At 38.6% G+C, this 22,227-nt stretch overlaps 1 protein-coding gene across 1 annotated transcript; it reads left to right on the top strand.

Moving 5' to 3' along the window:
• The first annotated feature begins 5,243 nt into the window (after positions 1-5,243).
• On the top strand, positions 5,244-22,108 carry LOC129939347 (uncharacterized). Its single transcript, XM_056047323.1, has 5 exons — positions 5,244-5,488; positions 5,670-5,816; positions 16,238-16,800; positions 16,893-17,204; positions 17,271-22,108. Exons 1-5 carry the CDS (start codon positions 5,309-5,311, stop codon positions 21,679-21,681), a joined length of 5,613 nt encoding a protein of 1,870 aa, XP_055903298.1. The 5' UTR covers positions 5,244-5,308; the 3' UTR covers positions 21,682-22,108.
• Positions 22,109-22,227: the final 119 nt, after the last annotated feature.

The raw sequence follows: 22,227 nt of genomic DNA, 5'->3' as shown, positions 1-22,227 counted from the left end.
CTAAATTTAAACTTAAACTGCATATTATTTGCAAATGGAACGATTTATGCAGAATGGGGAAGTACGTTTCATAACATGAATTATAATATGAGTGTATTTGTCAGTACTTCTGAAAAAAAAAACTATCACGCTACGGTACGGTTTCATACTTACTTACTTACTTAATTAAGGTGGCGCTACAGTCCTGTGTGAACTAGGGCCTCACCCAACAAACTTCTCCATCTAGCTCGGTCCCTAGCTATATGTCTCCAGTTTCGCGCTCCAAGTTGGGTGAGGTCACCTTCCACTTGTGCGCGCCACCTGATCCGCGGTCTTCCTCTACTGCGCTGTCCTGTGGGTGCGGGTTCGAAGACTTTCCGGGCCGGAGCATTGGATTTCATGCGCTCTACGTGACCCAGCCATATTAGTCGTTGGACTTTTACTCTTCTTGCTAAGTCTACGTCGCTGTACAGCCCGTACAGTTCGTCGTTCCATCTTCTCCTCCACTCCCCTTCGATGCATACGGGACCGTAGATCACACGAAGAACTTTTCTCTCGAAGCGACCCAAGGTGCTTTCATCCGCTTTTGTCATGGTCCATGCTTCTGCACCGTATAGCAGGACGGGGATGATAAGGGTCTTATATAGCAACACTTTGGTCCCTCGAGAGAGGACATTACTACTCAATTGCTTTCTTAGTCCAAAGAAACAGCGGTTAGCAAGAGTTATTCTGCGTTTGATCTCAGCGCTGGTGTTGTTTTCTGCGTTTACAGCGGAGCCTAGGTAGGCGAAGTCCTTGACTACCTCAAAGGTACGTCTGTCGATTGTGACGTTTTGACCAAAACGTCGGTGTTGTATGTCCTTTCTAGACGACAGCATGTACTTTGTTTTGCCCTCATTAACCGTTAAACCCATTTTTGCTGCCTCTGCCTCAATACTCACAAAAGCGCTGAGCTCTTCCGATTATGTCAATGTCATCATCATATGCAAGTAATTGGACAGACTTTTGAAAGATAGTGCCTCTAGTGTTGACGTGTGAGCTCTGCACTATTCTTTCAAGCACGATGTTAAAAAAATCGCATGACAGCGCATCACCTTGTCTAAAACCTTTTTTGACATCAAAAGGTTCTGTTAAGTTGTTTCCAACCCTTATGGAGCAGCGTGAATTCTCCATGGTCATCCTGCACAAACGGACGAGTTTGGCAGGGATGCCAAAACTAGACATGGCTCTATACAGCTCGTCCCTGTAGATGCTGTCATATGCGGCCTTGAAATCGATGAAAAGATGGTGGGTGTCGATTTGGTGCTCTTGAGTTTTTTCCAGGATCTGCCGTAATGTGAATATTTGATCAACTGTGGACTTTCCTGGTCTAAAACCACACTGATAAGGACCTATCAGGTTGTTGACGATGGGCTTTAGACGTTCACATATTATGGCAGAGAAGATTTTATAGGCGATGTTAAGTAGACTTATTCCTCTATAGTTGGTGCAGTTTAGAGGGTCTGCTTTTTTCAGGATCGGGCAAACAATACTGAGGTTCCATTCATCGGGCATGTTTTCTTCCGACCATATCTTACAGATAAGTTGGTGCATGCTCCTAACCAACTTATCTCCAGCTGCTTTAAAGAGCTCGGCATTCAAGCCATCTGCTCCAGCGGCTTTATTAGACTTCAACTTAGATATGGCAATCTTTACTTCGTCTAAGTCGGGAGGACGGGATTGTTGGCTTTCGTCGTCTATATCGAATGGGTCATCCTGCCTGACAGCGGGATTCAGTTCTTCGTCGCCGTTATACAGTCTGCAGAAGTGGTCCTTCCATATCCTCAGCATTGACTGCGGTTCCACTATGATGTTTCCACTTTCGTCTTTGCAGCCTTCGGTTCTAGGTTTATGTACCTGTGAATTTCGTTTCAAAAAATCAAATGGGGTGGCGCAACAGTCCGTTGTGAACCAGGGCCTAGTGACTTACAACTCTCAACCATTCCGGTGTGCGAGTACTGTTGTCAGGAATGGAAGGGACCTACAATTTTGGGCCGAATCCGAACGGCTAGTTTGAGAAAGCACTTTTTCATGACAAGAATTACTCTTGAAGGATTTGTCAATTCCTCGCAAGAGGCAGTACCCGCGAAAATTATTTTTTTTTTTAAATTAAGGTGGCACAGGCAGGGATTGAACCCAGACCCTTTGCATGACAGTCCAACGCACTAACCATCATGCTACGGGTACTAACTAATTTCGTTTCACCTGTTCATAAAACTTTCGAACCTCATTCCTGCTTTTATACCTCTCAACATCTTCGACCGCACGCTTCTCATGCCCGCCGCTTTGCGTGCCTGTTGTTTGGCTGCATTTGCCTGCCGACATTCCTCATCAAACCAGGGGTTCCTTGTTGGTGGCTGTTTGAAACCCAGCACATCAGAGGCGGCTTTTCTGATTGCATCTTGGCAATGTTGCCACTGGTTTTCGATACATTGTGTTGGCGGCAGAGAACTTCGAGAGAGGTTACTTGTCACTCGGTCGGAAAAGGATTTGGCGATCTCTGGCGATTGTAGATTTTCGACGTTGTATCTTCTCCCAGCACCTCCCTGTTTTGCCTTGGGTCTGGAAATTCGAAGTGCTACCCTGGCTACAACGAGGTAGTGGTCCGAGTCGATGTTAGCTCCTCGGAAAGTTCGTACATCCATAATGCTGGAAGCGTGTCTGGCGTCGATCGCAATATGGTCAATCTGGTTGACGGTAGATTGATCTGGAGAAGTCCAAGTTCCTTTGTGGATGTTGATGTGTGGAAAACGCGTACTGGCTACCATGACGTTTCGCCCCGCAGCAAAATCTATGAGCCTGAATCCATTATCGGAAGTGTTGTCGTGCAGGCTGTTTTTCCCGATTATTCCACCAAAGATGTCTTCCCTTCCTAGCTTGGCATTAAAATCGCCCAGGACTATTTTAATATCGAAGCTAGGGCACTGCTCATATGTTTTGCCTAAGAGCTCGAAGAACATATCTTTGGTGTTGTCGTCTTTCTCTTCTGTGGGGGCGTGCGAGCATATCAGGCTAATGTTGCCGAATTTAGCCTTGATGCGTATGGTCATGAGGCGCTCATTGATGCACCTATAGCTCAAGACTTCTTGCCTAAGTCTGGCTCCAATGACGAATCCGCATCCAAATAAGCGCTGTTGGTTTTCGTGATAGCAGTCACCATAGTAAATATCGCAGTTTTTCATCCTCTTTTTGCCCGGCCCATCCCATCGTATTTCCTGGATGGCGGTGATATCTGCTTTATATCGTTCTAGGGCCTCCGCTAATTCTTCGGCCGCACGTGGTCTGTTAAGGGACCTAACATTCCACGTGCATATCCGAAGTTCGTTGTCCTTTATTCGTTTGCGTTGGTTGTCAACAGTAAATCCGTCCGTATCCGAGGCTTGTTGGTGCTTCGCAACTTTGAAAGTTTTTACGTGGCCAGGAAGTCACCCCGACGCACAACCTCCAACCTGGAGGGCCAGATCCTAAGTATAACTCCAAGGATGGGGAGCCGGATAAAACCGCTCCTTACAGGCCTGGGCTCCGAATAAGTCGAAGAAGCCCTATAAGGTGTTCACTAAGTAGTTCAACCTTACTGGAACTGTAGATGCCACCGTTGATTCCATCTCGGGAATTCCTCCGCTGCCGTCTGGATAAGGAAAGGTGCCTTAGTGGAAACACCTCTCCCCACCTCTCTCGTTTGCTGCCCCCAACAACTTTCCACTGGGGTTGGAACCCAATCTCCAGTTGAGGTACTAGGCACCCGATGTTCACCACGTGGAGGTGAGAGTAGGAGTTGATAGACAGAGGTTGGTTTTAAGAAAAAACCTATGGACGCTTGTGTCCTCTTGAATGCACATGTCTACCATTTGAACGGTTTCATACTAACTTTTATATTATTCAGCAGCTGTAACTTACAAAATTCTGTATAATAACAGATTTTTTCTTTCATTTTTAGTGAGTAGTTGTCTAATTCACATGAAATAGAGCTGATATCTACAATATATTTAAAAATATAAGGATGTGCCATTATGCAGATGCGAACAAGAATATGTCACTCCTTTGTACATTCGGTTTCTGGCTCGCTCCAAATTTGTTTTAAATTGTAGATGCAGATAAATATAAAATCTTGACCTACCAAATTAAATCATAGTTCCGAGGCAGCCAATGGACATCGCTAAGGGGGCTGATGACATTATTCAGTAATTTTGTTAGCAAAAGATGGATTGTGGCATATACACACAACAAAGCTCATCCAAATCCTTTTCTTAAATTTTACAAAAAAAAAAATCAGTAAAATTGGCTCTATGACTGTTGTTTTCAGCCGCCGAAAGAATTAGTCTATTAAATCAATTTAAATATTGGTGCAATATTGCGCCGAAGACTTGTGGAAACCCATGTATGTCAAAAAACATGCTTATGTCTCGTATCTAGGCGCACATTTTCAGCCTTTTAAGAAGCAAACACTTTTGCGATACGTTTCCATATCTGACAGAGAATGGGTTTGGCTGAATCTATGAATATCTGCTCAATCGTCTTGAATCAATTTAGTAAAGGAAGTTTTAAAAAATAGATATAAGCATTAAATTGAATTAGGATAAGTTCATGTCCTATAAACAAAAATACCTCATTGCGTTTCCAATTTCATATAGCTGCCATCACTTGGAAATCAGTTGGAATATTCAAAGTTCATTATCATGAGTTTTTTATTACTTTAGCCGCCTTTTAACGTAATCAATCAGAAATTAAATAAAACCATCCATATTTCCTCAAAACTATGGAAAACATATTTTTCACACCCTCTTTTAAAATGTCAAATTGACATTTAAATGCCAAATTTGCTTTATTCCGGCGTTTATATTCAAATGAACTGATTTTGACGTACTTCGCCTTCAAAACTCTTGTACTTTTTTTTCTTAATAATCTATTCAGTATTAAAGGCGTTGTTAAATTAAATTAACTTTGCGCCATAGTTAATACGATTTAATAAATAAATCTGTAAATGTCACACTTTATAAATAGGAACACTTTCACGCAAATATTTAACGAAAAATCATTCACAATAGTGAACTTAGGCCTCCCCACTGGTAGACGCTTGGGTTCACACATCTGCATGTGAAAGGGGACTTAAAAAATCGAAAACATCGCTCTAAAGTTAATATTGGCATCACTTTTTCCCATCTTTATTACAACAACTTTTTCTATTTTTTTGTTTTAACCACCCTGTACACTCAAAAAATGTAATTGTCAAAAACGATTTTCTTACACAAAAATTTTTACTGAAGAAAGCGCACGGCCTCCATTCTTTGCAATGGAGCGTTTTGCAATAAAAATTGATAAAACTCTTCGGGCAAATCTTTATAAAATTTGTCGCCTCTGCGGTATCGATAATCCGGACAAAATAAAAGTTCGTGACGATGCGAATATTGTTAATTTAGAAGATGGAGAACCCGAATTATGGAAGAAAGTTTTCGATTGCATTGGTCTGATGGTGTGTGTTGTTTTTGTTTTATAATTTATTTATATTTTTCTTTTGCTCTGCAGACGTTAAAATTATTTGTTTATATCAATCTATGTATATTTATGTTTCATACTTTTACTTTCTTCGGTGTTTAAATTGTAATTTTGTTTACTTAAAATGTTGTTTAAATTTTTTGATTTTCCCCAAAAAGATAACCAAGGATGACAAAATGCCACAATTTATGTGTACTCTGTGCGTTGACAAGATCAATGATTTTTTCGAGTTTCGCGAAATGTGCTATGCTACCGATGGACAAACTCGCAAGCTTCTTGGAATCAAAGCAGAACCTAAGATTAAGGTAAGTTTTGAGTTTTGTTACAAAACAAATGTAATTAAGTCTGTCTTGTATTTCTTTTGAAAGTAATTATGGAAGGAGTGTGTAGACATAATAATATACTAAAGAATATTTGCATGAAAAAGTACAAGATGTGCCTATGTACACTTTGTAGACGCAAGGTGTAACTATAGATAGGTGTAGGTATATGATACACCTTCGGTAGGCCTCTTGATTTCTGTAGCAAAACAAGTGAAGAGGTTCAGGAATGGGTAAACACCATTGTCATGAAAATATACTTTCAGCTCTTCTTATTAGAGATTATTGTTTGTTCACTAAAAGTGGTTTTTGTATTCATTAAAAAGAAGTAACAATATGCCTGGGAGTCGGGGAAAGTCCAAAGGGATGTCCTTTTTATTCGTAAGCCTATGTCCAATGGCCAAATTGCTGTAGATATAGAAACTTCGAACTGTCTCGAGTAATATAGACCAATAAGCTTTCTTGAACTAAAATAAAAACAAAAACTTCCCGCTTGAATTACCCATTCAGTTTATTTTTTTATAAATTTAGCGAAAAACAAATTAAAAACCTTGATAGCTATAAGTATATTTAGTAAGTTTGGTTTAGGTTGAACAAATCTTTGGAATTCCCAATTAGAACTTTTTTTATGGCCCATAATTTGTCTTTATTATAAAGATAAGCGTTTGCGTTTGCCATTATGTTTTGATTTTGGGCAAATTACCGCGACTGGCTCGAATAAATTCTACACGAAAGGCTCAATTTTCAATTAATCATGTTTCTACAGCATTCCCCCATTACTTACAAGGATCACTTTAAACATTGACGCATTTAGGTCTTTATCGATAGTTTGCTTCACAGTAGCAATAGCGTTTTGGTGCGTTGGTGACAATTTCGACCGATAACCATTATTTTTATAATGAATTTGCACGATTTTCAAATTTTCGATACAGACATGGGCATTAAAATAGGCACAGAGACAGTTTCTAAGAGTAAAACCAAATTAAAACAACAACATGCATTAGAAGCAGTTTTAACCGTTAACTTTCTTATGGATTTCTGTTTTTTTTTTTGCTTGTTGATTGTTTGGAGTAAGTAAGACTGCTTTTTGTGGACATCAAAATAGAAACCCATTGGAACAGAGACATTAATATTTAACTAGTATGAAAAATATTAGTTTTTAATACATATTTTGTTTAACTTTTATAAAACAATAAGTTCACTTCAGGATGTAAATTCAAATTATTTTAATAATATTGCATTTAATTTTAAGGAAAACATGGGTCGCGGTTAGCATTGTTCTCTAGAATTACAGAAAATTGTAATTTTAGTTCTAAGAAGTGAATAAAAATCTTTGAGGGAAATAGCCATAATAATGAACAGATCTCAAAAGTTGATTGCAAAAGCTGAGCGCCAAAAAAACAAAAGCGAAAACCAAGCAAAACAACCTTAAAAATAGCCTGAAAGATAATTTGCGTCTCAAAAAAAGATCCTTACAAGTCTTCAGAGAAATAAAAAACAAACTAGAGCTTCCAATCACTTCCAGAACTGTTCAGAGAAGACTTTTTAGAACTAAATTGCTCAGAAGGATCGCAAGAATGGTGACCTTTCTAAGAAAAAGAAAAATATAACAACGCGCCCACGATCATTTTGATTGGAGTGGGCCAGCAGGAGGCAAAAAGTGGAGTAATGTTTTGTGGATGGACGAACAAAGATAAACTTGTTCGGAAGTGATGGCAGACAAACCGTCAGAACGCTTAATTTGAAAGAACTGAATCCCAAATACATCCAAAAAACGCTCAAGAATAGTGGCGGCAGTTTCATACTTTGAGGTTAATTTTCTTGGTATGGCGTTGGAACAATACATTGATTGAGGGTAAAATGGATCAAAATATGAAGGTGAATATCATGAAGGACACGATTCTGCCTTATGCGGATGGGAACCTGCCTCTCAAATGTGTTCTACAGCAGGACAAAGACTCTAGCACACATCCAAATCGGCTCAAAAGTATTTTAAGGACCAACAAATCGACGTAGTGGAGTGGCCATTCTAATTGCCTGCCTTAAATCCCATAGAAGATTTTAGGGGAGATTTAAAGGTCGCGGTTGGGAAACATTTAACAAAATTAAACTAAACTGTGGAGGATGGTTTTAACTGGAGTGGTACAATATTTTAATTAACAGATGCCGACGATTATTTGATTCAATGTCCAACAGATGTCACACTGTAATTAAAGCTAAGGGCCAGGCAACCAGATATTAAAAAAATTTACAGAATGGCTTTGCATTTAATTCTTTTATCTATTTTAATGTCCACTAAATTTGTTCCTTCTTAAACATTTATGAAGTTAAAATATTTGATGTTATAATTTTACTACAAATAATGAATAATTTTAGCTTGAAAAAAAAATAAGAATATAAAGACCAAACTTAAAAAAAATATCTTTTTAAAATTGAATTTTTTAAACTCTGGTATTTCTATTTTAATGTCCATGCCTGTATGTATATCAAGTGACAGCTGTCAAAAAGACGAACTCCGAAAAAAACGTTGCCAGATTGAGACCTACACACTCCTTGTATCTTCTCTTCTCTATAAATATTTATTTAGGCCTCATTAACATTATGGGAATTTACTCAGTACCGAACGTTTAGAAAATTCAAAATATTGATGTTTTGTTTTAATATGATAATAACATGGTTTTGGCGTTTTGAAACACTGCAATCTGGTCCCAGCTAGAAAGGCTTTCTGCGTGTATTTTTAAATAGGTCTTTTGTTTGCAGTACTTTAAACTAATTTTATGTGTGGTTGGTTGCATTTTCAATTTATGTTGGATCGTTCAATTTTTTGGGCCCACAAAAAAAAAGTTTAATGTATAGATTGGTATAGCCTGGCTTTTATCATCATTGGCCTCACTATAGAGGTCCAGTTAGTGTTCTCTCCAGCAAGTCTTTACACTTTTACCTATTGCGTCCATATGGGCAGTAGTCTACGCAATCTCTCAAGTTCAAAAATAATCTTTAACGCTGTCACTTATATAGCACATTTTTAGGCGGTTTTTCTTCATTTACAGTAACTAGATGACCTTACCAGTATAGTCCATCGAGGTTATTTTTTTGTCACTATATATCTAGTTCCTGATAGATTGCATTACTTACTTACTTAAGGTGGCGCTACAGTCCTGTGTGAATTAGGGCCTCGCCCAACAAACGTCTCCATCTAGATCACTCCCTAGCTAGATGTCTCCAGTTTCGCACTCTAAGTTGGGTGAAGTCACTTTCCACTTGTTCGCGCCACCTGATCCGCGGTCTTCCTCTACTGTGCTGTCCTGTGGGTGTAAATTCGAAAACTTTCCGGGCCGGAGCATTGGCTTCCATGCGCTCTACGTGACCCAGCCATCTTAGTTTTTACCTTTCTGGTTAAGTCTACGTCACTGTACAGCCCGTAAAGCTCGTCGTTCCATCTTCTTCTCCACTCCCCTTCGATGCATATGGGACAGTAGATCACACGAAGAACTTTTTTCTTGAACCGACCCAAGGTGCTTTCATCCATAGCCCATAGTCCATGCTTCTGCACCGTATAGCAGGACGGGGATGATTAGGGTCTCTCGAGAGAGGACTTTACCACTCAATTGTTTTCTTAATCCAAAGAAACAGCGGTTAGCAAGAGTTATTCTGCGTTTGATCTCAGCGCTGGTGTTGTTTTCTGCGCTTACAGCGGAGCCTAGGTAGACGAAGTCCTTGACTACCTCAAAGTTACGTCTGTCGATGGTGACGTTTTGACCAAGACGTCGTCAGTGTTGTAGGTCCTTTTTTACGACAGCATGTACTTTGTTTTGCCCTCATTAAACCCTTTTTTGGCTCAAATAGTTGCGAAGCGTCAACCAAGCTTCGGATATGGATGGATTTACTGCTGACAAGTTTTCCAAACGAATTAAGATAGATTGCATACAGTTCATAATTGTAGTGTGTCCGAAATCTTCCTAGCACTCGAGGCCAGAATTCTCAACACGACTTGCCTCTCGATCTCGGTCAAAAGGTAGGTGGCTTTCACATGTCCTTTACAGTAGACTTTGTTGGATTTGAGCAGCCGTCCGCTTGTTTTGCTTCTACGTTGTCATGGGATACTATATTGATGCAAGTTAGGTGATAATTTAACCCTTATTGCGATAATTAACTATCAATTCATGAATTGAAATTTTTCAATCAATTTTTAAATATCTGTCGGTATTTTAATTTTTATTAAATTGTTGATTTTTAAACAATCGCACATCACACAAACAAAATTGGGTCGGTTAAGTTAATGTAAGAAAATAATGAACTTGCCAAAGGGTCAAAGCGAGAAAATATTGCAAAAGAGCTTAATAGCTTAGATCCTTCCGAAAAAAATTCAAAAAAGTATCAGAGATTATTAATCCATCTGAAATCCAAATTCCAAAAGAAGAAAACAAAATAACAAATAAAATCCTGAGGTGGCGGCCTAAAACTATTCAAATCTCCAATTTCAGCAGCGAAGCTATTTCCACAAAAACAGGATAATTTAACTTATCATCTTCGTCGAAAAGTTCAAATTTTTGTACACTATTTCTTTAAGAAAATATAAAAAACATCTATGGGACGCTCATTCATAATAAAAACAAATTGGAGGTTTTCAAATTGCCATACTTTTTTCTCAATTAATTTTTGCACTACCGATTTTTATTTCAATAATTAATAAATTGAATCAACCGTCGATCCATTGATCAACTTATTCAGTCCTAATCTGCTATTCACGTGGATCGTTATTCGATTTACCCATTCGATTCCCATTTACATTGTCTTTGCATTCTGCTTTCCATCGGGGAGAACTACATTATCCCAAACCAATATAACATTTAAATAAACAGCTGTTCATGTAAAAATCTTGGTAATGTTGGATAAATTGTTTTGATTCATACAAAAATTAACTTCAATCAATCCACCTAAACATAATAATTTGTGTAATTTTGGAAATGGGTAGTATTGGACTTTTTATTCCAATTGTAAGCAGAGAAATAGGAGAATCCTCAAACAGAGAGCTTCGGAGAAATGTTAAAAAGTGTCTTCGTTCACCTAAAAATGTTAATATTCTTGTATTTATAAAACAAATATTCTAAATTTAGCAATAAATTAGTTTTCACTTACATTTTGCTAACAAAAATTAACAAACCAGACATCAAATGAAAAATCCGATGCATTTTATATGCGGATCTGAATTGTGTAGAATAAATGCTTTCACGTGAATAGAAGAATACCACGCAGTATTACCGACGACATTACCGACATACACAAATTCACTTCGAATGGATAGCAGAATAATGATTAGTAAAAATTCAAGTAAAATTCCCCCTGATGAAAAACAGAATAGGCCTGAATGTTCCTGTACACTGGGGGATCATTACGTAAATATAGTATCAGATAGCCAAAGCCTCGGTAACATTAAGTTGAACCAAATCGGTTTGTCAAACTAGTCATTTAAGTGTCATCTGGAGTGCTTCCTTTGCTAACCGAAAGGGTTGAACAAAACCAAAATAGATAAATTATTACAATTATAAATTTTTATATTAAACTAGCTGAACCGACAAACGTTGTGTTGTTATATAAATAATTTGTAGAGAATATTGTGCTAGAAATAATTACCTAACATATTGTAAGTGTATTAAGATGTGGTATATATAAATGGGAGAGGTATAGAGCACTGTAAACAGTGACAAAATATAAATAACAAATCACTAAAACAAAATTTAAATTTATTAAAATTAATTCTTTAAAATTATATACATATCGACATATCGCTAATTATGACTATACTACAAAAAAAAACAATATCAGTCCCTTAATGAAACAGAGTGTTAAATATTTGTTGTGACAGTGAGCGTGGTTAGTAGAAAGATGGGGGACCGTCTCGAAACCTACCGCGTGCTGTTGTCATCTGTTCTTTCTTTCTGTTGTTCTTTCTCTTCTGTCCTTCCGTCTTGTATTAATGTCTTGTGTTGTTATCACCTTACATAATCTAATTGCTCAAGTTGCTGTGTTCTCTACTCTGTACATTTATGTGCAGACTGCAGAGTAGTGTGAAATGTAATGTAATGTAATATTTGTTGTGATCCCATCTTTCCCCAATAAAAACAAACTGAATGGTTTGCCCACTCGAGATCACGCCATGTGAAATTGTCCTTGTGAAAAACATGAAGTGCTCAAATCTAAGACGCAAACAGACATCGTTTGGCCTGGAGACCCTTTGATAGTAATTGAAAATGCCAATCCAATTGGACATTGAAGGCGTTTGAATTAAATTGGCACATCTGTGGGTATAATAGCGATTCGCAGTAAGAATATATTTTACCTCGGAATTTGCCATTTAGAATTATGGCTTCCATAACATTTTTTATTAATTTTGTAATTACTAATCGCGTGCCGTTGCACAACCGTGGTGGGTTCAAATTATGAAACAAAATTAGCGGCGATCAAACCTTTAGTTGCAAATTATACAGTGGCATGCCTGATGGTAAATCCAATGAGTTCAAAAACTCAGTTGGATAATCACAAACTGTATCAAAAGATTTCTTTGACATCCACATTTGTTTGCTGCTAAAATTGCTCCTTTTGCTAGCCACTAATGATTTGTATATTGGCTGTGTATATCGGGAAATATCTGGTAAATGAGATCATCTTGTGAATCAAAAATCATGCAGAAATTGACGGGTAATTTAATGCATCCAGTTTCATCTTTAGTAACTTTTCCGTTGCCTATATCTGACAGTTGTTTTGAGAATGATTCAGCGGGTGGATCTTGAATAATTTGAACACGCATCGAACAAAAGAATCCACCTTGTCCTGCCGAAACTGCGAGCATGACGTGGTTATAAATGGTTCTTTTTCATTCATTAGTGGGACAATGCGAGAGATAATCGCTGCCATTTCTACAGTATTGTATTTTAGTTTACGATTCAATTCAGTGCCTATTAAATCAGTTGCATTTCGATTTGGTGAATGCATACCGCAATGGCTGAGTAATAATTGGCAATAATAATGCAAAGATTCTCAATAGTAATCAATGCTTCATTACTATCGTATTATAGTTGCACCGTGTACGATATTTATGCAATTAAACCATAGCACTTAGAAATATAAAAAATAGATAAAAACCTATTCTAGGGATCTACCGAATGTATATCCAAAACTTCATTGAAATTGGTTAAGCTGTTTCGGAGGAGTATGGCAACTAACACTGTGACAGGAGAATTTTATATATTAGAATATTGTTGTTGAAAGTTGTATTTTCATTTTCTATTAGGTACAAGAAAATTGCTTTGCAGGAACATTTTTAACACAATTTGTCAATAAGTTTTTAGGTTTTCTTCGAAGGTACAAGAAGTTTTTTACTCCTACTGATCTGGCTATAATTTATAAAGCCTATATTCGTCCGAAACTCGAGTACAATTCCCATATCTGGGCAGGTGCTCTTATAACCTCTAAAGATGATACGTGACCGTTGTCTTAAAAAAATTTTTGTATCATGCCTATCATTATTTTATCGCTACTTTCATAAACAATGCTCTAATAAAATAGCCAGTTTTATTCCTCCCCTTAAACAATTCAACCGTAATACCTGTTCCTTTGGGAATGCTCATCAGTTAACCCTTGAGCCCAATTTCGGACACACCACACGAATGTGGAATGCTTTTCCAGACTCAATGTTTCCTACTGATTACAATGTGCAGACATTCAAAACCAAGAAGCATCGGTATCTCTTTTCTAATCCTATCCTCCATTCTTAATTGCTCGCACTGTGATTAATCATGATAAGGGTATTCATATCCCCTTGAGTGCGCGTATAATATAAACAAAAAAACGGCTAAACAAGGTGTCATTTTACATTGGGAACTCAATCATTTAAATTCCGTCACCTAAAATTTTCAAAATCAATGATATCAATTTAGCTATCTTCCAAACGCTATCGGTTCGGCGACTCACGTTAATAAGAAAAAGACAACACTATCGCTTAAACGATTTTTTTGACGATTATGGAGCAGAATAATTGATTTTTTGACAGTTTAGTTTACATAGTTTCCCTACATAGTTGAGTCGGGATGCCAAATTCTCTCATTGCTTTGCATAATTTCACCCTGTCTGTAATATTGTAGGTTGCCTTAAAGTCTATAATCACATGATAAGTTCAGATATTAAATTCTAGATATTCTAATAACTGCCTTAGAATTAAGATTTGATCAGTTCTTAATTTCACTAGACCCTAGTTCTCAACAGACTGTTGCGCCACCTAATTTTTTTTTCATTAATATTTCTTATAGTCTTCCTGGGTGTGCAGACAGTTAAGGAATCCTATCACTCCAGTATGCCCACGGGATCATTGATAAGATTTTCCTCTCTGTCCTCACGGAATGTATTGTGTCATGTTTTGGGTCGATTGATAAAACTTTTGTGTCCCAGCTCGATCTTGGTTTATTTCTAATTCACAAATGATGGTTTTCTTCAAGACTGATTTCTTAGCCGTTTTTTTTGTTCTCCTGAGCTTATTAAACACATTTCCTCAGACCTATTAAGTCCGTTGGGGACCCCTTAAAGGGCATAGGGCTCCTACTACGCCTATGCGCCATCGTGTACGGTTTCCGGACATGTGTTTCAGCTCTCTCCAACTCTTGCCTAGTGACGCTGATTCCGCCTCGACTGTCCTGCGCCCTGTGCTTCTCGGTCGTCCAGCTCTTCTTCCTTATTGTGTTAACGGATTCTACTGCATTGCTTGGCCTGAAATGCAGTCGTCATCTTATCGAGGCGTATGCTCAATCCATTGCCACTTACGTCTTCGTATTATAGGTTCCTGACCTGTCCTTCTATGAAGGACCTCATTTGATATACGGTTTTGCCAGAAAATCCTTAGAATGTTACGAAGACGTCTATTTACGAAGGTTCGCAGCTTTCTTGTCATGGCTGATGTAACCTTCCAAGTGCTAACATTCTAACATCGTCCGCGTAATCCAAATGCTTTACATAGGATGTCAAAGTCCGTTGTATCCCTCCGCTACCTGACAGAGCTGAGCGCATTACATCGCTTATCACCAACAAAAACAATAATGGCGACATAATACAGCCCTGCCTGACTCCGCTTCGAATCTCAAAATCATCTGTCAACCTACCATGGTGCAGAACGTGACACTTGGATCCATCATATGCTGCTTTAATAAAACAATTAGTTTTTCTGGGATGCCTCTCCTGCGCAAAGCTAACCAGATGCACTTCCTGTTAACGTTATCGAAGGCCTTCGCGAAGTTGAAAAACAGCATTCCTAGTGGTTATCAATATTCAATGCACTGTCCAATAATGATCCGCAGGGTGTTGATATGATCAATATAGGAGGATCCAACGCGGAATCCTGCTTGTTCGATATCAAGTGTGGCCTCAAGGCGTTCTCTGATGCGTTCCAGTATAACTTTTGCTACTATTTCTACGACTGGTAGAACGCAAATTCCTTTCCAGTTTTTTCACTTTGTAACATCGCCATTTTAAGGGAGGTTGATGACAATACCCTTCTTCCACTCATGGGGGAAGCTTTCAGAGGTCCAGGCTTCTTTTATGAGCGGATTCCATCAAATTCTACCGCTTTGTTGTTCTTAAGTGCTTTAATTGAACGATCTCATCTTTACTGGGAGGTGCAGTACGGATTCGGGGATAAGTTTTTTCAGGCGCTTCAGAAGCTATCGGCTGCACGTTGTTTGCAAACACTCGGTTTACAACCGAAGAAAAGTGTTCTCTCCACCTTCTGACTTGCTCATCCACCGAACTTAACACAGTACCGTCTACTTCTTTCACCAGGTGTTGCTTTGAGCTGTGTGAACCGGTCAGCTCTCTGGTTATTCTGTAAACGGTCCTGCTGTCGCACCTGTTTGCAGCATCTTCTGCTTCTTGCGCCAATGCGTTGATGTAGTTACGCTTGTCGCGGCGCACACTGCGGTCAACCTCTCTTTTTTTCATGCGATACAAGGACTCCAGAACGTTTCTTTCTTCCTCTTGTGCAGCAGTTATTCGAGCCCTTAACTGTTTGCGTTCGTTGATCCTTGCCCAAGATTTTTCTGAAAGCCATGCATTATTTGTATGTTTAATCACTAGTTTGCAATTGCTCTTATGAGCTTGTCTCCTTTCCATTTACGGCTGACGTAGGACTTACTCTTCCTCGATCGAGTTTTCCGAGTTTTAAAATTCTCAATAGTAGTCTCATTGCATAGAACATCCGTACGTCAGCCTTCGAAATAAAAAAATGTAAAAAGTCTCATTAAACAGTTAGTAACCAAATTCCTGTGAGACTTTTTGAGTATTTCAAGATCACATTTGCTTTTTAATTTTTTGCTTGTTCTGTTTTCAATTCTAAATCGTTTTTTTCTTGCTTAAAATTTCAGGCCCCAGCAATTGTTCCCTGTTCTTCGGTTGATCTCAAATGCGAAGACATCAAAGAACCCCTTCCAGAAGTAACACCCCTGCGAGCTGGTCGAAAGCGTCGAAATGCTGATATGGAAGTTATTACAAAGGACATCAAAATTGACATAAATGATGATATTAAACCATCCACAACCAATATTCCAACCAGTTCCGCCACCAAAAAGAAACGCATCAAATTAAGTAACGCCACTGAAACAGAAACTAAAATCGAACCAGGCACCGGCACAGGCAGGCAACCAAAAAAAGAACCTGCTCCAAGAGTAACACCAAAATCAGAACCGCTTGGGAAGATTGCGTTATCCAAAAAACGCCTCAAAGCTGAACCAATAGTCAAAGAGAATAAAAAAGATACAAGATCTGCGAAACTAACAAAAATCATGAAAAAGAAACTCAAAGTCGAGGTACCAACAGAAGTATTACTGCCAGAACCAACAAAGAAGAAAAAAGTCGAACTTATCAAACTGAAAAAACAGCTTGTTGTGAAGGCGGAAAAGCTTAAAAAAGGAATGTTGGAAACCAAAATGTGAGTCAAAGTAAAAAAGATGTTATTCCAAAAAAAACAAACAAACCGATAAATTTTGTTTCCATTTAGTTAATCAATTTTATTTTATTTAGAAAAGAGGAGACACCAATAACTTCAGATCCACAACCTGCCCTGGCCCCCGCCGCGTCTTCAAAAATTAACCCCAAATTAAAATTAAAGTGCATGATTTGTAGTGAAGCATTCGTTAACAAACTTAATCTTGATAAGCACGTCAAAGCAACCCACATCCCAACCATACAGCGATATCATTGTGTCCAATGTAACGAAACTCTCAAAAAAAATATGGAAATCAAGAATCACAATTTGTGGCACAAGCTCTCGAAGACACCGTTTAAATGTGGAAAATGTTCTGAGACTTCTTGCAGCATATACACCTACACTAAGTAAGAACACTCAGCCTCTTCGAATGTTTATTGATTTATTTTTTTTCTTCTTCTTTCCATTTTTAGACACATCAGAGATTGTAGTCCAATTGCCTATCTCGACACCCACATTCCCGATTGGCATTGCCCCGATTGCAGCGGCAACTATGAGACCACTTACCTCTTCAATATTCATTCTTGTGTTTCGAAGGGATTAGTCTGTCCGGGATGTGAAAAATCTCTCAAGTGGAAGGAGGACTACTTAAAACACATTCCAACATGCGCTGAAGCGTTCCAGCGCATTCCCCCCTACATGACATCAAATATTCAAGTCAAAAACGAGGCTGAACTCCCAACATCACCCATTCCGCCGCTTAATACAATTGCTCTGCCGACGACGACAATTCCAAGCGTTACAGTACAATCGACATCATCTGCGCGTGTCTGCCCGCCTCAGATGGACTCAAATCAGTGCGTGGTTATTCCAGGCAATATTTCTCTGCATGACGAGGCTGGGTCATCATCGCCCTCGAAGAGCAGTCGCAAAGGTAAACGCATCACAAAGAAGGACTTGAAGCGGTTCGATAAGCTTCTGAAGAGCACAATGACAACTTTGGTGAGCATCAAACACGAGCCAACTCAAGGAGAAGATCCTTCCCTCGCTGATGATGACAAACCTTCTTCGTCAGAGGTGAAGGATCAATCTGAACCACCGCCACTAGAATCGCCTCCTGGGTCCCCGATGCCGTGCGGTGGTGACGATTTCCATCACAATGGCGATGACTCTGACAGCGCCGATGAACAAACCCCCACCAAACCTGTCGGAACAATCAAACAGGAGATAATCGACGAAGGCTACAGAGATTTGTACAACAACATCGAGGTAAACATCAAACATGAAATAGATGTGAACAAAACTACCGAGGAAGAGGCGACGCATAAAAAGACAGATGAAGATTCAACATCCCCACTTGCACCCAAGCCAATTCTCAAGCTCAAGATAACCAAAGAGCATGGGACACTGAACTCGATTCTCATGGATTCACCGAAAAGTGAGAAAAAGAAGAAGAAGAAAAAGCGGAAGGAAGACCGAAATAAGTCGCCTGAAAAGGACGAACGAAGTAGTGCGGCTAATGATACTTCCGCGACGGCAGCAGTTACGGTTAATAATGAAGTTCCAGTTGAGATCAACCTTCCAGAAAATGAACATCTTGCACTTGTTTCGAATAATCCAGTTGTTTCGGAAGTGGCTGACGAGGAGCCACCAATGCCATTACCAGAAATAATCAACATTAAAAAAGAAATAAACATACCCGAAGAAGATGAAGGAGAGAAGAAAGAGGATCAGGAGGCATCTAGTCAAAATACTCCAAGTATTATTGCAGCAACGAGTGGTTCCTTGCAGATATCATGTGTTTCCGAGGGTGTAATATTTACTAGATCTGATGAAACCGAAGAATCAATGCCACAAGAAACACCATATTCTTCTGAAGAACATGTAAACTTGACACCTGAGGAACCGCCTGCTGATTGGGTGGAACCAATTCCTTCCATGGAGTTGTCTCTTTCATCAAAAGAATTTACTTCTTTACCTCTTGTTGATGGTGCTTCTTCTCTTGTTGAATATCCTACCACTCAAGAAACTGAAGAAGAAGAAATTGATATTAAGCCACGTTTAGAAGACCTCATACCCATGCTACAAATAGCCAGTGTGACTTCGGGAGCAGAAGTCGTGGAAAAGCCTATTCGGAAACCAGTGAAGAGGAAGCGACGGCAACCAACTGCTCCCAAATCAAACCCAGTGCCGAAAATTGTGTCCGTTTCCAGTGGTAATGAGGTTGCTTCTTATCATCCTCAATCTGATGTCTCGTCAGCAGACGAGGCTGGCGAAGATTTCAGCAAGAAGAGAGCTGAGAATAATGAGAATAACTTTGACTTTAGTCAAGTGAGCATCAAAGAGGAAATCGTTGATCCTGCGTATGAAGAACATCAAGAGGAAAGAGAGGAGAACGAAGTGGAAGAAGATATAGCAGAAGATGATGAAGATGAAGAAGAAAAAGAGGAGGACGAAGAAGAAGAAGAAGCTGAGAAGGATAATGAAGAAGCTGAGAAGAATGAAGAAGAAGAAGCTGAGAAGAATGAAGAAGAAGAAGCTGAAGTTGAAGCTGAAGAACAACAAGAAGTAGAAGAAGATGTACAGATGGAATCAGTAATTTCGAAGAAACAAGCTGAAGAGAATGCGTACATTGCCAATATCGATTTCAATAATCTGACCATTAAACAAGAAAAGGAGTACATTGATGATGGTTTAGAGAATTCTGTTTATGAAGAACTTGAAGACAATGAGGAAGACGAAGAAGAAGAAGACGACGATGAAGATGAAGAGTGCAGTGACAACGATTCAGAAGAGGTTAGCAGTGATGATGATTCCAACAAGAGTGATTCTGAATCTGAACGGGAATATCGTGATTTACCTTCAGATGACGAACAACAGGTGGCAACAACAATTGCCGTTGTCAAGGAGAAGGAAACACCACCAACTTCCCAGCCACAATTGGGCTTACAAATTCTCACAGTTCACAGTGAGTTTAATTGTCCTCAAACAAGTAAAAAGACTGAATCAGAAGAAAAGAGTTCTGATGACAAATTGAGTTTAAATTCAACCACCACCGAGCTTCTGGAAACTGAGAAAAAAGTTATTGATTTGAATGAGTGCCAATCAAAACCAGAAAGTTTTGGCATCACGAAAAATGAAAATCTTACTGAAGGTCTTATGGAAGTTGATTGCGAACTTCAGACAACATCAAATTTAAAGGATTTGAAAACAACGAGTGAAACTGAAAAGTCGATAATTTATGGAGAATCTCCCCAGCCTCCTCGAATTGAATTAACTTGCGTTGAAAGTACAGATCAAACTTTAATTTCCTGCCCGAACAATTTAGACACTTTCGACAAAGAGGATGAGAGAAATAAAACGTATGTTACAGAAACTAATCTAGAATCTCAAAAATCGACAGAGTTAAAGATCCTAAACGAACCATCTTCTTGTGGGACAAATTTGGAAAGCACTAATTTAGCCAAAGTCTGTGATGATTTAGAAAATAAAGTGAATGAACCTAATCCATGCTCTTACAATGAAGAACCTGCGCTGCTATCTCAAGAAGAAGTTCCCATGGAAATGAATAGTCAAGAAACTGCAATGACAAATGATCTAGATCGAGGCTTATACCCTGAAGTTTCAAATGCCAGCTCTACGAGTGGGTTAGAATCCCTAGGAGTTATGGCTTCGACAGACACTGAAATACAAAGTGTTAACAATGATCAAGCTACTAGTGATGTTCTTATGATCGGTTCTAATAATCCCTTCCAGTCAATTGGTGAAGTTTTTGACGTAGAAACAGCAGCGATTCAAAATGCAAACGCCTACCAAGACACTGAAGTGAAAGAAAGCGGAAAGTTGCCTAATTTTTCCCAACTCACAGGAGCTGGATTATGCCCGTCACAAGAGTATTGTCCGGTGGGTTTAGTTGAAGCAGACATCAGCTGTCCAACTCCAGAAACAGCTGCAGCAGGAGAAAATCTATGTGAACTCCAACCATTGAATGATGTGCAACTCAACTCTCCAGTTATTTCCACACCAGTACACGCTTTAATAGATTCTCATCTACCTGGAGCTCTCAATAGCTATTCCTCCATTGATGATCACATAAGTTATAAAGGCGATATGGGGCCTCCACAAAACCCTCTCCCAACAAATCTGAGTGCACCAACAAATCACACTCCAAATGCATTTGAAAATACCACAACTCTTCTTGATTTAGGACATTCTCTTGGCAATTCTATTCCAAACATGGAACCCTCATATAACCACCATGACACACAAGAAGTCACTCCAAATTCGCAGCTTACAAGTGAATCTGGGTTTAACATTCTGCCTCCGTCGCATCCGCCGACATCCCCGATGGAATTTCAACAATTTAGCACCCCAGGTTCAAGTTATACGACGACGGCGGCGGCGGTGGCGTACAATTGCACCAGCGATCCATCTAATTACACCGACTATCTCAGTCCACCAACTGCTGGACAGTTACAAACTTCCCTAGTCCAACAACCAGTCGTTGTGCACGAATCACCTGAAATGTCATCCACGTCTCTGACTAACTTGTCCGTGCTTAGCGAAGAAGTCCAGAATCTCCTTAACGAAGATGCAGTTGCGGTTAACAATTTTGAATTCAACGAAAGCGTCTTAAGATCACGATCTGCTGCTATAGCTCCACCTCCCAACTCCAATCCCAATCCAGATCCTGTGCCCATATTCAATGATTTCGAGAACTTAAATGAAATTGCTGAAAACAATAACAATGCGAATATCGAGAGGGAATTGCAGGATGAGTTGGGGAATGTTTTGGCTGATGCCATTGCCGATCGATCAAATGATGACGTTGTTGACGATAATAACGCTATGAATGAAAATCGTGCTAATTTTGATATCACATAAGAATAATATATAAACGTACCGTGCATACATAAGTTTAAGTTTAGTGCCAGGCAGAAAAATCCTTTTAGTTTTAATTTTGTAGTGCATATAGAAAAGTCTCTTTAAACAAACAACAAACACAACAAAATCTCATAATAGTTGCTATATATTTTTGTTTAATTTTTTATTTTATTATTATTTTATTTTGTAGAATTTTATTGCTTTCGTTTTAATTGTTTTCTTTTCCTTTTTTGTTTGTATTAAATGTTTATGCATAGCATACCACAGCATATATATTTCACACAAAAGAAAAATAATTAAAATAACAAAAAGAAATAAATGATAAATACATTAATCCATTTATAATACATTATAATTGTAAAAGCATTTAGTGTTTTAAGATGTAAAAGTATTCAATTTTATATTTCAAATTAGTTTCATTTTTAAATCAACAACTGAAAAATAAAAAACAAAGTTGAAAATAAGAAGAAAATAAGAAAAAGAAAGTTTTCAAATTATTATATATTATAATATTATTATACATTAAGCATTTATTGAATATTTTGA

The sequence above is a fragment of the Eupeodes corollae genome, chromosome 1, assembly GCF_945859685.1.
Source record: "Eupeodes corollae chromosome 1, idEupCoro1.1, whole genome shotgun sequence".
Lineage (NCBI taxonomy): Eukaryota > Metazoa > Arthropoda > Insecta > Diptera > Syrphidae > Eupeodes > Eupeodes corollae.
The sequence above is the reverse complement of the archived record's forward strand: the minus strand, read 5'-3'. Positions and strand labels throughout refer to the sequence as shown.

Coding starts and splice junctions, on each gene's coding strand:
- LOC129939347 (XM_056047323.1), top strand. CDS start 5,309: ATGGAGCGTTTTGCAATAAAAATTGATAAAACTCTTCGGGCAAATCTT. Junction 16,801..16,892: donor GGAATGTTGGAAACCAAAAT/GTGAGTCAAAGT, acceptor TATTTTATTTAG/AAAAGAGGAGACACCAATAA. Junction 17,205..17,270: donor AGCATATACACCTACACTAA/GTAAGAACACTC, acceptor TTCCATTTTTAG/ACACATCAGAGATTGTAGTC.